Source organism: Heliconius melpomene, chromosome 15 (assembly GCF_056956725.1).
Source record: "Heliconius melpomene rosina isolate 202511_hmr_F chromosome 15, ASM5695672v1, whole genome shotgun sequence".
NCBI classification, from domain to species: Eukaryota; Metazoa; Arthropoda; class Insecta; order Lepidoptera; family Nymphalidae; genus Heliconius; species Heliconius melpomene.
In genome coordinates this window covers 5,880,789-5,895,102 of record NC_140403.1, presented here as the reverse complement: position 1 = coordinate 5,895,102, position 14,314 = coordinate 5,880,789, and the positions used below count along the sequence as shown (strand labels likewise).

General features: G+C 32.8%; 1 protein-coding gene across 1 annotated transcript; it reads right to left on the bottom strand.

Annotated features, from left to right (window-relative positions):
• Positions 1-5,461: 5,461 nt before the first annotated feature.
• Positions 5,462-7,378, bottom strand: LOC146531472 (uncharacterized). The gene is made up of 2 exons (XM_085198569.1): positions 6,280-7,378; positions 5,462-6,114 (listed from the first exon to the last, which is right to left on the bottom strand). The coding sequence occupies exons 1-2, from the start codon at positions 7,223-7,225 to the stop codon at positions 5,462-5,464; spliced, it is 1,599 nt and encodes a 532-aa protein (XP_085054695.1). The 5' UTR covers positions 7,226-7,378.
• Between the last annotated feature and the right edge of the window lie 6,936 nt (positions 7,379-14,314).

The following is a 14,314-nucleotide window of genomic DNA, read 5'->3' as shown; positions in this document are numbered from 1 at the left end:
CAGCGGTGGACAAAATTCTCTAATGTTCCGACGGCAGCCAGGAATGTAAATAAAAAGTCATTTACACAAACATTGAGAATAGTTCAAGGAAATAGCTTTTGCAACAATTATGAAAAGAAATGCACAACTAGCGTAGCGCCAAGATTCTTATCATTTAATGTCGCATTTTCTAAACTCATTTATAAAGTTCACAATAACAGTATCAATGTGGAATAAAATTTTATTTCAAAATGAATAAGCCGTATTCTGGGTTTCAAATAAAACTTTCGTGGTGCGATGGGTTGTGGATTCATTTCCAACTCGAGGAAATGAAATATCTAACGCAACACCCCACTCAACACGCAATGCCTTCAGAATAAGGCGGAAAAAGGAGAACGAAGTGTCTGAACACCAGGTTACCTCTGCCTACTCTGTCCATATGCGGGATACGGCATGACACAAATATAAAATTACACTTTCTCATTAAAGGTTTTCAAAAATCACATTCACATTGTATATTGTGGCCGCGCTAGAAGTAATCCAAATGATAAGCGGCCAGGGCCATTTGGCAGGCGAGCGGTCTCTATCACTACGACGCCAACATTGCCAACCCGCACCGCTACACGCCGCTGTACGCCATTTTAGTTGCCCTAATTTATGTTAAACGCCATTATAAGCGACACATTGTTTAACATTTGTAGTGGGCCTTGTTTCTTTTTTTAGGACAATCAAAAAATTTTTTTTTTTTTTTTTAATGGAAACATTTATTTAAATGTATTTTTCTATTTGTGGTGGTCGTTCTGGTGTCGTGGCAAAGCGCGGCGTTAAGCTCCACCACTCAACACGCAATGCCATATATATATAGCGTGAAGTTAATTTATTTTTTTTTGAATTTTATAGCGTTGAGTTCCGAAACCAATACGTAATGCCTCGAAAATTCGGCGGAAAGTGTTTAACAGAGTGTCTTAACACTATGTTCCTTATGCCTACCCTGCTGTATCCGGGTTACAGGTGAAGTTAAAAAATATATAAATAATAATGATTATCAATATACTCATAAATAATTAACATTGTCTCTAATAATATTAAAATTATCTATTCATATATTCGAAAGTTTGTAGGAACTACGTTATGCAAAACTTAATCAAAGTTAGAGTGCAGAAATTTTAGAAGTCAACCAATTAAACTTCAAAAACAGCTTTTATATTATGACATTCCAATAAGTAAATTTTATTTATAAAGATTATTAATTGACTTCTTATCTTAACACATTTATTAAGAAAAACTCCTACTTAGACTCTTGTAAACATCAATATTGGCATTATCAATTGATATTTTAATAAGATTTCATAAGAAATAGATATATAGATTAATATAAAATTTTAATTAAAAAGAATATAATTAGCCATAGTAAAATTTTATAAACTAAACAGATTTTAAGCTAAAAACATCCAAATTTAATTTAGGAAAGTGGAACTGACAATTTATTAAATTACATATAAAACGAGTGTGAAAATTAAACAAAAGCGTTCTCAACAGAAATGTTTCATTCTTACTATTTCACTGTATTGTTTAATTTTTTACACTACGAGTATAATTTCTATATGAAAAATGGTATTTCATTCTTGGTGCCATGGAGTGCGTACATGATGAAAACGTGGACGTGACGCGCGAGGCTCATGCATAATGCATACATCTTTTGTTTTGCAAGTCTTTATTCGAATTTTAGGTGACAAATGTCACAAAAGTAAAAACGAAAAAATATAACGAACGAAATAGAAATAAAAATATGTATTGCATTACAATTTTTTTTTTATATATATTTATATAGAATAAATTTTATCAAACATTGTATAAGAGTATACTGTAAATTTTCTATTGTATTAGCTTTCACATTGTATCACGAATGCAATAGGGTAGGCAGAGGCAACTTGGGAACCTAGTATCTAGAGCGAGGAAATGAAGTATTAAATTTTTCCCTCCCTTAAGTGGGAATCGAACCCACAACCGTCGCGTTCACAGTCGCAGGCTCATGCTACTGCGCCACGATGACCTATTTTGTATTGCCATTCGCTTACCGAGTGCGCCAATTTAGGCCAACTTAACCTACTTACAATATACCTCTAGAGAAATCTCGTTTTTTTTTTACTTTTTTTACATACCTAACGTAAAATATATTTCAGTTAAGTACTCGATGGCAAAATATGTGTATGGTATATTTATTTATTGATATTCACTTATCAGAAGACACTCCGTTCTCCACTTTTTGCTCGAAGGTATCAATTGTTTTGCATTTTATTATGAGTAAACTCGACATTCATATAGATCTTCCAATTTTTGTAGGTGAAGTTGAGAACGGTGCATTACTTAACATTAAGTTAAATTTCTCTCTCTCTTATTTCACTTTTCATGAAAATTATATTTTCAACACGTTAGATAAAATATTTCCGTTCCCCTTTCAACACTTATGAAAATCTTTAAATATTTAATATTCCACATTTTCACATAATACACTTTGAACGTTTACCTCACAACTTTTTGAAGCATCTGTAAGTCTTACAATCGACAATCCTTCTTTATGGTACACTTATTTGTTATTGGTCCACTTGTGTCGGCGCCAAGTGTATTTCTAGGAGCCAAAACTTAGATTGGTATTGAACCGGCTGACATTATAGGCTATAAGACTATTCTGAGTCAGCATTTACGGATCTTTTAGATGTTGGTTCAAGGTAACTTTATAAGACATAAGAATACAAATTACAATGATAATACTGAATTTCATAAAAAAATATATATTGTAAGTAAATTATTGAAAATTTTAAGTATGTTATAATAACGGGTTTTTAATTAATAGATTTTTTTTTTAATTACTTTAATGGATATTAAGTACTAATATAATAAAAGGACTTAAATAGACACTATTAATAGTTAATCAGTTTAATTGTTTCACGCTCTATCCAACATAAATCAAAGTAGACAAAAAAACCTAGAGTGAAGTGAAGCATCATTGGTGAAGAAAACGAATGAAAAATATCTTAATTATAATATTTTTACCTTTCCTCTGTCTATACTTATTGTTGTGTCGTCTATGATGCACTGGCTCGCCAACTAAGGATGTGCGCAAGCGCCGCGTCCGCTCTCGCCCGTGGCTCGCGCGGTAATGACGCGCACCCCGCATCCCTTAGCTCGAGACAGTGCCATTGTGACAGTGTCATGTGACAGTGACATTGTGTACAAACACTACATCCCTTCCTTATCAAAACTTTAATATAACTTAGTAAGTGTACATAATTTAGTCATATTACAATTTAATTAGTAACGCTAAATCAACCATGTATAATTAATTAAATCGTTTCCAACTTCATTAATTTATTGTGTTCCACTTTCTCCAGAGTCAACAATTTCGTCTTCTTGGTTCTCACCTATAGCTTTCCATTGCCCTTCTATTCTTTTTAAATGTAATATGTTCCTTCTTAGAGTTTGTCCAGTTTCTTCGTTCCTGATTGTTGTGTCTCCATTTCTTGTACTCTCCACAATGTGTGGTGTTGGATTATAATTTAAAGTAAGCTTATTTGTTTTGTTAATTTCTTTTATATACACTTTGTCTCCTTCATTTAAATCTGAATCCCGGGCATTCCTTCTTTTATCACTATAATCTTTTCCTTTTTCTTTTTGTTGTCTGTCCTTGTCTCTTATCTCTGTGTCATCAATTTCATTACTTATGTCTTGAAATGTTGGAATCTTATCTTTGTTTAGTCTTTTGAAGAATAACTCTGTCGGTGTTTTTCCGGTCACTGAATGAGGTGTCGAATTATACATCATGAGGTATTCGTTTAGGCATTCTTGTAAATCTTTATTTTCGAGTTTGCCAATCTTTAAACGCTTTAATATGTCTCTGTTTTGTCTTTCTACCTCGCCATTTTGCTGAGGCCAGTAGGGGATAGTATTAAATAGCAGTATGTTACAATCTTTACAGAAAGTTTTGAACTCGTCACTAACAAACTGTCGTCCGTTGTCCGCTGTGATTGATGAAGGATAGCCTAATCGGCTAAATATTTCTTTTAATAATCTGATTATAACAGCGCTAGTTATGGTTTTAGTGATTTTCAGTTCCTTATAGCGGCTATAATAATCCACTACAACTAAAAGATAATCACCGCTTGGTAATGGACCGAGCAAATCCATGGCAATATCTAACCACGGTGCTTCCGGCAGTTCACGACGCTTCATAGGAGCAGGTGGATTTGGCAACCCAACCAGTGTACAACCCTTACAACTCTTCACTAAGGTCTCTGCATCCTTATCTATCCTTGGCCACCATACTTTGCATCTCAAACGACCCTTCATTGCCACGATCCCTGGGTGGCCCTCGTGTGCTGCATCTAAAACGTTTTTTCGAAGCCGAGATGGTATGACCAGCCTATTACCTCTTAAAAGTATATTATCAAAGAAACACAGTTCATTTTCAAAAATTTTATATCCTTTTACACTATCGTCCCATTCATTATTGTAAATGCCTCTTTTCACTTTGAGTATTTCCATGTCTCCTTCTGAGTGTATCTTAATCTCGTTCATAGAAATTGCACGAGGTCTTGCATTCTCCACGATTTGATGAACATGTTCATCACTTTTGGTCTTTGGGTAATTCGCATATTTGCACAACCGCGACAGCGAGTCTGCTATATTCGACTTACCAGGCTTATATTTAATATTATATCGGTAAGCCTGAAGCCTCAAAACCCATCGCTCTATTCTAGCACATGGTTTTGATTTTGCTCCAAACAAAATCTCCAACGGCTTATGGTCCGTGATAAGGTCAAACTCTTTACCAAACAAAAACACATTAAAGTGTTCTATAGCCCATACCAAAGCAAGAGCTTCTTTTTCAGTTTGACTATATCTTCGTTCGCAGTCTGTCAGCGTGCGGTTTCCGTATGCAATAATTCTAGGACCTTTATTATCAATTTGTACCAAGACTGCACCTAATCCTACTGGGCTAGCATCAGCTATGACTTGAGTTTTATCATTCACATCATAATAACCAAGTGTCTTAATTTCCGATAACGTATCTTTTAATGAGGTGAAAACATGGTCTTGTTCAGTAGTCCAAAAATCTTCTATATTTGCATTTTTGCCAAATTTTTGTCTCAATAGCTGCTTTAATGGTTCAGTCGTTGTAGCCATATTAGGAATCCATTTGTTAATGTAATTTACAAGACCCAAAAAGCTTTGTAGTTCCTCTACGGTTTTCGGAACCCTAAAATGGGCTACACTCTCTATATATTTGTTTAAGGGCCTGACACCCTCTGAAGTCAATTCATGTCCCAGAAAACTGACTTGTTTAACCTTATATAAACATTTGTCATTGTTAAGGAGAACATTATTTTCTTTTAATACTCGTAATACTCTTTGAAGACGCAAATCATGTTCTTGTTCTGTCCGCCCATAAATCAAAATATCGTCGATGAAATTTATAGCACCATCACATTTTAGAAGGATTTTTTCCAGTCTTTTGAAATATTTCAGGAGCACAGGAAATACCAAACATAAGGCGCTTATACCGGTAAAGACCCTTAGGACTAATAAAAGTTGTGATGTGCCTTGAGTCTGGATGGAGTTCCAATTGGTGGAAAGCGTTCTTAATATCCAGCTTAGTAAAGAACTTGGCTTTCCTAATCTTTGGCAAAAGGTGTTCCATCGAAGGTAAGGGATGGTTCTCCCGCATAATGGCCGTGTTGGCACGTCTCATGTCTACACATAGACGTAATTCTCCATTATCTTTCAGTATTGGCACTATAGGAGAAATCCATTTTGATGGTTCATGAACTTCTTCTATAATGTCATTTTCTAATAATTCTTTGATTTTCCGTTCAATCTTCCCTTCAATTGGTATAGGTATTCGTCGATACGGTTGAGAAACAGGTTTTTGCAAGTCGTCGATTGGTATTTGTACCAAAACATCTTTAAATTTCGGAAACGGCTCATTCTTCACTTGATTTACATCAACCCCTAGCTTCAGGACACCAAGTTTAACGGCACTATCTTTACCCAGTAAGTTTCTGGATCCATTTATGATAACGTATAAATGAGCGTTCTCTTCACGGTTATTAACCTTAATAGTTGTCTCAAATGACCCTAAAATGTCTAGGGGAGTTTTACTGCCATATGCCAAAAGTGTTTTCCCAGGATTATTGTTTTGGCTTAAGTATGTCACTCCTTCTTCTTTTAACTTTGTTCATGTCTGATCTGTAATTAAATTGTATTTTGAGCCAGAATCGATTAACATCTTTATTTTTACACCTCCAATATCACATAATATATTCGCGTCGTTGTTAATATTAAAAACGTAATCAACTTCTTCTTCTTCTTCTATAACATTATCAATTTCTTTCCGTTTCTTCCGTTGTTTCGATAGTCTCCCTTCTTTTTGTGTATCGCGTTCAACTATTTTCCGCTTCCTTTGTAGTTGTGTCTTGCAGTATTGTCGAAAATGTCCTAACTTGCCGCATAAATGACAAGTTTTTCCTATGGCTGGGCAGTTCTTTCCTTCTGATGTGTGCTTAAAACTACCACACCTTCCGCACGTTTTGTCTGGAAAATTTCTGAATTTTGTGATGTCGGATCTCGAAGTATCTCTATTCCCTTTGGCAGGGATAATAGCGTTAACGTCGTGGTTCTTGTTTTGCTGTCCATATTCTTCTAACTGTCTATTAACAGTTTCTAGCGTATTAGCTTCCGTTATTATCTTGTCTAACGTTATACTGTCACCTATTGTCAATATTTTCTTCCTTAAGTCTGTTGATAGACATTTCTCTGTTACTTGGTCTATCAAATGCTCTTCTGGTTTATCAAATTGACATTTCTCCGCCTGATTCCTTAACCTCACAACAAATTTTTCAAATTTCTCTCCCTCCACTTGCCTAATTAGGCGGAAGACATGCCTTTCGTAAACCTTGCTCTGTTTAGGAGTAAAATAATCATTTAGCTTCTGTATCGCTATTTCAAAAACATTGTTGTTATTAGTAGGTTCCGTATTAGCCCCTGGTAAGTTATAGAATATTTCTTGTAGGTTTGGCCCACCAAGTAATAGCAATGTCGCCCTTTTCTTTACTGGTGTCGTAATATCTGTTGCCTCTAAGTATATGCTTAAGGACCGTTTCCACTTTTCCCATCGCTGTCCTAATGATGCATTATCACCCTCTAAATCAAGTTTTTCTAATAACGGTAAGTTGCCAGACATGATCATGATGACAGTGTGGGGTGACCTAAAATTGAAAGCACCTAATCGAATGAACGAACATTTATACTAAATATTTTATATTTAATGAGGGTACATTTGTACCAAATATATCCAATTTAATGGAGGTACATTTGTACCAAGTATTTTTAATTTAATGAGGGTACATTTGTACCAAATATATCCAATTTAATGGAGGTACATTTGTACCAAGTATTTCCAATTTAATGGAGGTACATTTGTACCAAGTATTTCCAATTTAATGGAGGTACATTTGTACCAAGTATTTCCAATCTAATGGAGGTACATTTGTACCAAATATTTCCAATTTAATGAGGGTACATTTGTACCAAGTATTTACCACTCAATTGGGGTAATACTCCAATAACCAATTGAATATAATCAATCAAAATATCTTTTTATAACGCTATTTTTTATACCTAATTTAAATTAAAATTTTAAATAAATAGAATTACAATAATGACATATAATAAATACATTTTAATTGTTATAATACCCTAATGTTTAATTGCTTTTGTTTTCTGATTATTACAATTATTATTATTTATTTTTTTTAATAAAATTACTGTAAATGAATTAATATTATTACTTATTACTACTAATCTATTGCTACAAGAAAATATCACCGTGACATATTATACATGAGAAATATATAAATATATAGCAATCACACTATTTCATGATATAATACATTTATTTTTATATTTCATTCATTTCATTTATTGATCAATAATTGGATAATATATGTGACTCGAGTTGAATTCATCCTAGTATAATATCATTTCACATTTACACCCACTTTAAAATATGATTCCAACAAGAATCTACCCCACTTCTAATAATTATTTATCAAAACTTATAAATGCTGCAACCAAAGATAATTATAATATCACCATGGTATGCAGAGGTAAAAGATTTACTTAATTATATTACATTGAAACTTAACCGTAAACAACAAACAATCTTGCTAATTTTGCTTTTCACTGACCAAACATATATTACTTTGTCTTTATTACCAAATTTTTTTTTTTTATTTAGTATTATTATAATATATTTTGACCAACCCTTGTCCTCGTCGCCACTTGTTGTGTGGTCTATGATGCACTGGCTCGCCAACTAAGGATGTGCGCAAGCGCCGCGTCCGCTCTCGCCCGTGGCTCGCGCGGTAATGACGCGCACCCCGCATCCCTTAGCTCGAGACAGTGTCATTGTGACAGTGTCATGTGACAGTGACATTGTGTACAAACACTACACTTATAATAAGATCGTAGCTTACTTACAGACTCATTAAGTTGCATATTGGCTATCAAGAGAAATCCATTTCATAGTAAATTAAGGTCTTCAATTATTTTAAGGATTCGTGAAGAACTGTACTCATGTTATCTAAAGGGCTTGGATGTTACTTTGGCATGGATTCCAGGGCATTCTGGAATCAGTGGGAATGAATCTGCAGACTCCTGCGCAAAATTGGCCATCCAGTGTGGTAATTTAGATAACTTTTTTATTTCGGCCCAGGATTTGTTGTCTCTTGCATTAACTCACTTGGATGTGTCCTGGTCTGAATTCTATGAATTAACAAAAACTCAGAAAGGTAAGTATTATGCTACTATCCAACCCAATATCCCAAGGCGACCATGGTTTTTTTCTCAAAAATTTGCTGAACGGAGGATTATATCAACTATTTGTCGTTTGCGCCTTGGGCATGCATGTACACCTGTTCACCTAGCTAAGATCAGGGTCAGGGACCACTCACTGTGTGAGTGTGGCCTGGACGAAGGTTCCCCTTCCCATATCCTTTTCACATGTCCAAAGTTAATTCGTCCCTTGTATGATGTCCTTCCTCATATAGTTCCCCGTCCCCTTAATGTTCAGTGTCTGTTAATGTTTGTATATACTCCTTTGTGTAAATTCTTATGTAAATATATTAGATCTAATAATATTATAGTATAAGCTAACAATTTTGTAAAATATAATCTATTACTAACCCTTTATTATGTATATATTGTGTATAATTTCTGTTTATCTTATAGGAGAAGGCAGTATCTTAGCTGGATCTCTTTTTAACGTGCATCTACTATTGCGTAATATTGTCTCTTTACCGTACACTCTCCTTTGTGTGTTTTCCATTCAACGTGACATTGGCGAAGTGATTAGTGCTGAACTGGCACGCTCGGATCGCCATAATTAAAGAACAACAACAACAAGATCGTAGCTAGTGAATGGTACATGAAGATACTCGTATATGAGAAAAATTGTTATTGAGAGCATTTGACAACGTAATAGCAGCCTAAATAATGATTATAGTGTTTGTTTCTTTTCCATCGGTTCATAAATAAAAAAGCTATATCCATATAAATTATTTCTATTTTCTAAATTACCGTAAAATAATTGTTTTATTTATTTTTTAACATATTGCCTAAAAAATGATAATGTTATTAGATTAAGTAAGTAAGTAATTCAGGTTAGTAAATAAATTCTCGAATAGTTCAAGCGGGCGAAGCCGCGAGTGGATCGCTAGCTACCAAACAAACTAACGTAACGAGTCGTAGGTAAAAACATATTTTTAAACAATTTCACTCATAGCTAATAAAACGCGACTAGAGTGAAGCTGGGACGCGTTATGCGAGAGTTAACCCGAGAATGCCTCCGTCGCGTCGACATGTTTAGCTACGAAAGTAAATGTCAATAAACTACACGAGCGCCCCCTGGGGGAAAAGTGTCCACGCGTTGTGTTTCAGCAGAAAAGGGGAATAATGTAAAATACACGTAAAATCTACGCAAGATGTTTGTAAAGTGCTTTGTTGGTAAGATTTGATTTATTCTTTACCGATTTGAGCAAAATACTATTGTAATAATGTTGATTTACTTTTAGATTTTTATTTATGTCTAAAGCAAATTTCTATGTCTGGGAACTAAATTTCAAATAACTTGATAAAAATATATAATTATATTTTCTTTTCAATTTCTAAATAGGTATTTTACATTTCAATTTAAATGATATATGTGATATAATATAATCTATAATATCCATGTAAAAAAAATCTAAAAGATTAAATACAAAATAATAACCTCCCCCGACATTTTGTAGAATTTAAATCTAAAGTATGAAAAAATTCAAAATCACTGGCCTAAATCTGAGATGCATCTCGAGGGATTTTTATGAAATTGAGCTGAAGTAGTTATTTAGAATTAGAACGATATGACGAATAATATTTCGTAGTTATTTTAAAATATGAAGGTTTAAATATGTTTTTAAAAGTTTACGCTTCATTCTTTATTTCATATAGGTAGATCAATTTTCCTAAGTGTTTTTTATAATTATTTATTTCTAAATAGAATAAAAAACACTAACGTGCTGAACAACTTTCGGCTGAATGTAATGATTGGTAAAAATTAAACTACTCAAAACAAACTTATTTATATGTTACAAGAAAAATAAATATAATAAATTCAACTCTCAAATAAAAACTCTTTTTTATTTTCCATACTTTGTTAAAGAAGAAGTGTTATTGTTTTGAATTTTTATCCACAAAGTGTGAACGCATACATATTCTAGTAGCTTTCAGTTGGAAAGATTAAAGTTTTCGCGATTTGCGCTACAAACTACGATGGTTGTTGAAAGTTAAATCTTTTATATTTTTTTCTTCTTGCAAAAGTTATATTCAAATCAATAACAAGTATTTCACATTTTTTTTTGGTTTATTCTTTAACTAATTTTATCGTTGGATTATATTTTATATATTTTAAAAACAAATTATTAATAATAACTACACGAGTCTCCTAATTTGTCATTAGAATTAGTAATTAATTTAAGCTATTATGGGGGTAGAAATAGGGGGGCCAGCATGACCTCGGAATAGTCTTGCGCTGCACATATTAATTTTACTAACAAAAAAATACCTCTGAAAATAAAAATAAAAGTTTACATGAAAGAAAATATTTTGAAATATGCTCATGTCTATAATTAAGGAAACTATTTATATATGTACATATAAAGATAAACAAACAAATTATTACGAGAATGGTATTAAAATACATATTTTTATATCATTACTTATAACTTATTACCTATAACTTAAGTTAAAAGTCTCAATAGAAACAAAACTGCTTTTAAATAATCTTATACATCCCTCTTGCACTCGTAATTTATTACCGTTCTGCCCTCAGTAAATACTATTTACAGGGCACAACCCTTTAAAGATAGATTGATGGGTACGGTTTTTTAGATTGCCTACTACTGTGACTTATGCGTGGCTTCAATACGCAGTGCCAAAAACAAATTGTTAGTGAAACCAGACAAGCGCGTTCTGTTTACGTTTCATTTATAACGATTTAAGTATTGTTATTGAATATATATTTATATTTATATATACATGCTTTGGCCAAAACAGTTTTTTTTAATTAAAAAATTATAAACTTTATATATATACTGGTTTATGGCCGCACCTTCGTTCGCATTTAATTTCGAATTGAACATCTAATTTCTTAAATTTGCATTTTTTTTGTTTAGCTGCACACGAAATACTCTGGACAGACAATGTTTTCGTATTATTTAATTTAGTATTATTTTAATTATAAAAATTACGGGACCTATAAGTAAATCTTCAATCAATTAAATCTTTACCAGGGACACCGCATAATTTAAAGAGGTCCAGACTCCTCAATAATGAGCTATTGGGCTTGTTTACTTTTTTTAAAAAATAATAATAATCGGCTTAATTAATGATTGCCGGATCTGGGAGTCGATTATAAATCAATTTCCATGATGAAATTGTTATTATAAAATTATAAATTAATTGGTTATTTTTTTATATTAGTATTTTATGCAATTTTATTTTAACCTTAAGCAAAGAACGAGTTCCCAACCACCATAAGAGCTAATTATGATGTGTCATAAAATTTTTCTCTCACAAATGACCTCTAATAATAATACTACAAAATCTTGTTAACTCAATCTCCTATCACGTAAACGCGGCGATAATTAATGTGACGTTAAAGAGCATTATAGCGGCCATTAAGACCCCGCAAGCGCATTAAAGGGTTATTCTCTAGACCGGTTGTAAAATATAATGAGTACGCGTACTCTTAGCTAATGACCACAAAACCGCTGTTGATAAACATACTGGAATTTTATGATACACTCGCCTTGCTACCAAGATAATTAATTATAAATATTATAAAAGTATATTTATTTATGTATATATTTTATATGGGACTATCAGACATGAAAGATATTCTTTCTGTAAGCTTCGTACTTTAGCTTGACTTGAACTAATAATGTGTAACGTTATTTACAGAGCACGGCATAGCGTTATTTACATTTTAAGCTGTTAAATCTCATTGTATTTTAAATTGCAGCAAATGCACTTGTCAGAATAACAGTTGATTTAGAAACATAATGGATATATTTTACTAGAATATATGAATTTATTTTACACATTTAAAATAACGTAATGCACATGAACTATTGAAAATATTCGGAAAGATGAGGTAACGTGACGACAAAAGGCAATTCTTGAAGTTCCTTGAAGTCCCTCTCAAACACCTCACTTATTTTCTATGTGGACTTATTGTAAGTGTAACTATATGTGAAATATTATATCTGTCATCCGTGTAACTGGATTTCTAGTCTTCTAGACTACTTGAATTATACCATTATGTTAAATATCTATAATATTACCTTCAATATATCATCTTTTTATCTAGATTTTCTTTTTCAAGGAATAATTTTAACACTTTTCAAGAAAATTAAGACTTTTTCAACCCTTCTTGAGACGCGCTTAATCCTTCTTTATATTTCGTAACAGACATAAGTTAGGAAATAAATCATCTTCACGCTGTATCCCGCACACAGCAGGGTAGGCAAAGGATACTTCATTCCCCACTCTGCGCCGAAATCTGGAGACATTGCGTTGAGTGGCGGAAATCAACTCCGCGCTTTGCCTCTACACCAAAGCGAAGAAATGAAAATATGAATTGAAATAAATATTTCATTTTCTCGATTGGGGATCGAACCCACAACAATTTTGTTCCATTCGGTAAAGAGGCTCTTTCTCTTCATACTAATATTTTTGACGGTCTAAATCCAATAATATTTAGAGAAAGAAAACGCTTACCGCCAATATTTTATATACCTACTAAAAAATAAAATAAAATAAAATAATAATAAATTCTAAAATACGATATCAATATAAAATCGAACGAAACAATTCGTTGACTTTATATAAATCACCAACGCCATATCGCAACAAGATTACATTTATTTGGGTAAGAAATTATTTGCCACCATAATATATCAAAATAGAAAAATAACGGGATCACGGGTTTAAAATTCATTCAATTCTTTCATTTTAGATGCTATATAAATCATCGTCAAGTACACCTGACGACGGCTACGGGGGCGGATGAAAAATATCAAAACGTTCGCTATCAACAGCTTATAATGTCGGGGCTTTTCTTTTCAGATTAAATCGCCGTACTTCCCTCTAGAGGGCTTACAATGCAATCAACTATAAATAGGTAGACATATTGTTGATGTTTTCTTTTTAAATGTTATGTTATTTTATTTATTTCTCATTTATTTATATCTTATACACTAAAAAATAGACACTATAAAATAATAGATTTTCAAGTAAAGTTAACCACATTTACATATATGGTCCGATAAATCGTTCGTAAATTTGATTGAAATAATAATGTTAAAAGAATTTTAAATATTTTAGTAATACAAAGTTAGTTCCTACTCCAAATAATTGTTATTGCACCATACTCCATCTTTTAAGAAACTAATCCAATACTTGACTCCGTCGTGGCGTAACACAAGCACGTGACTGTAACACGACGGTTGTAGGTTCGATTCCCACACGGGAAAATAAACTATTATTTATTGATATTTTCGTTTTTTCACTCTAGTATCAAAACAAAAGCATAGCGTTGACTTCCGCCACTCATCATGCAATACCTCGAAAGTTTGTCATGAAGTGGGGAACGGAGTGTTTTAACATTAGGTTCTCTCTACCTACCCTGTCACATGCGGGATACAGCATGAAGCTGAAAAAACTTTGATATTCTATAATT

What these genes read in the sequence shown, in the direction of transcription:
- LOC146531472 (XM_085198569.1), bottom strand. Translation starts at nt 7,225, where the DNA reads ATGATCATGTCTGGCAACTTACCGTTATTAGAAAAACTTGATTTAGAG. An exon ending in TATATTATGTGATATTGGAG is followed by an intron (nt 6,115 to 6,279) that starts GTGTAAAAATAA and finishes TAGACATTTTAG; the next exon opens with GGTCATTTGAGACAACTATT.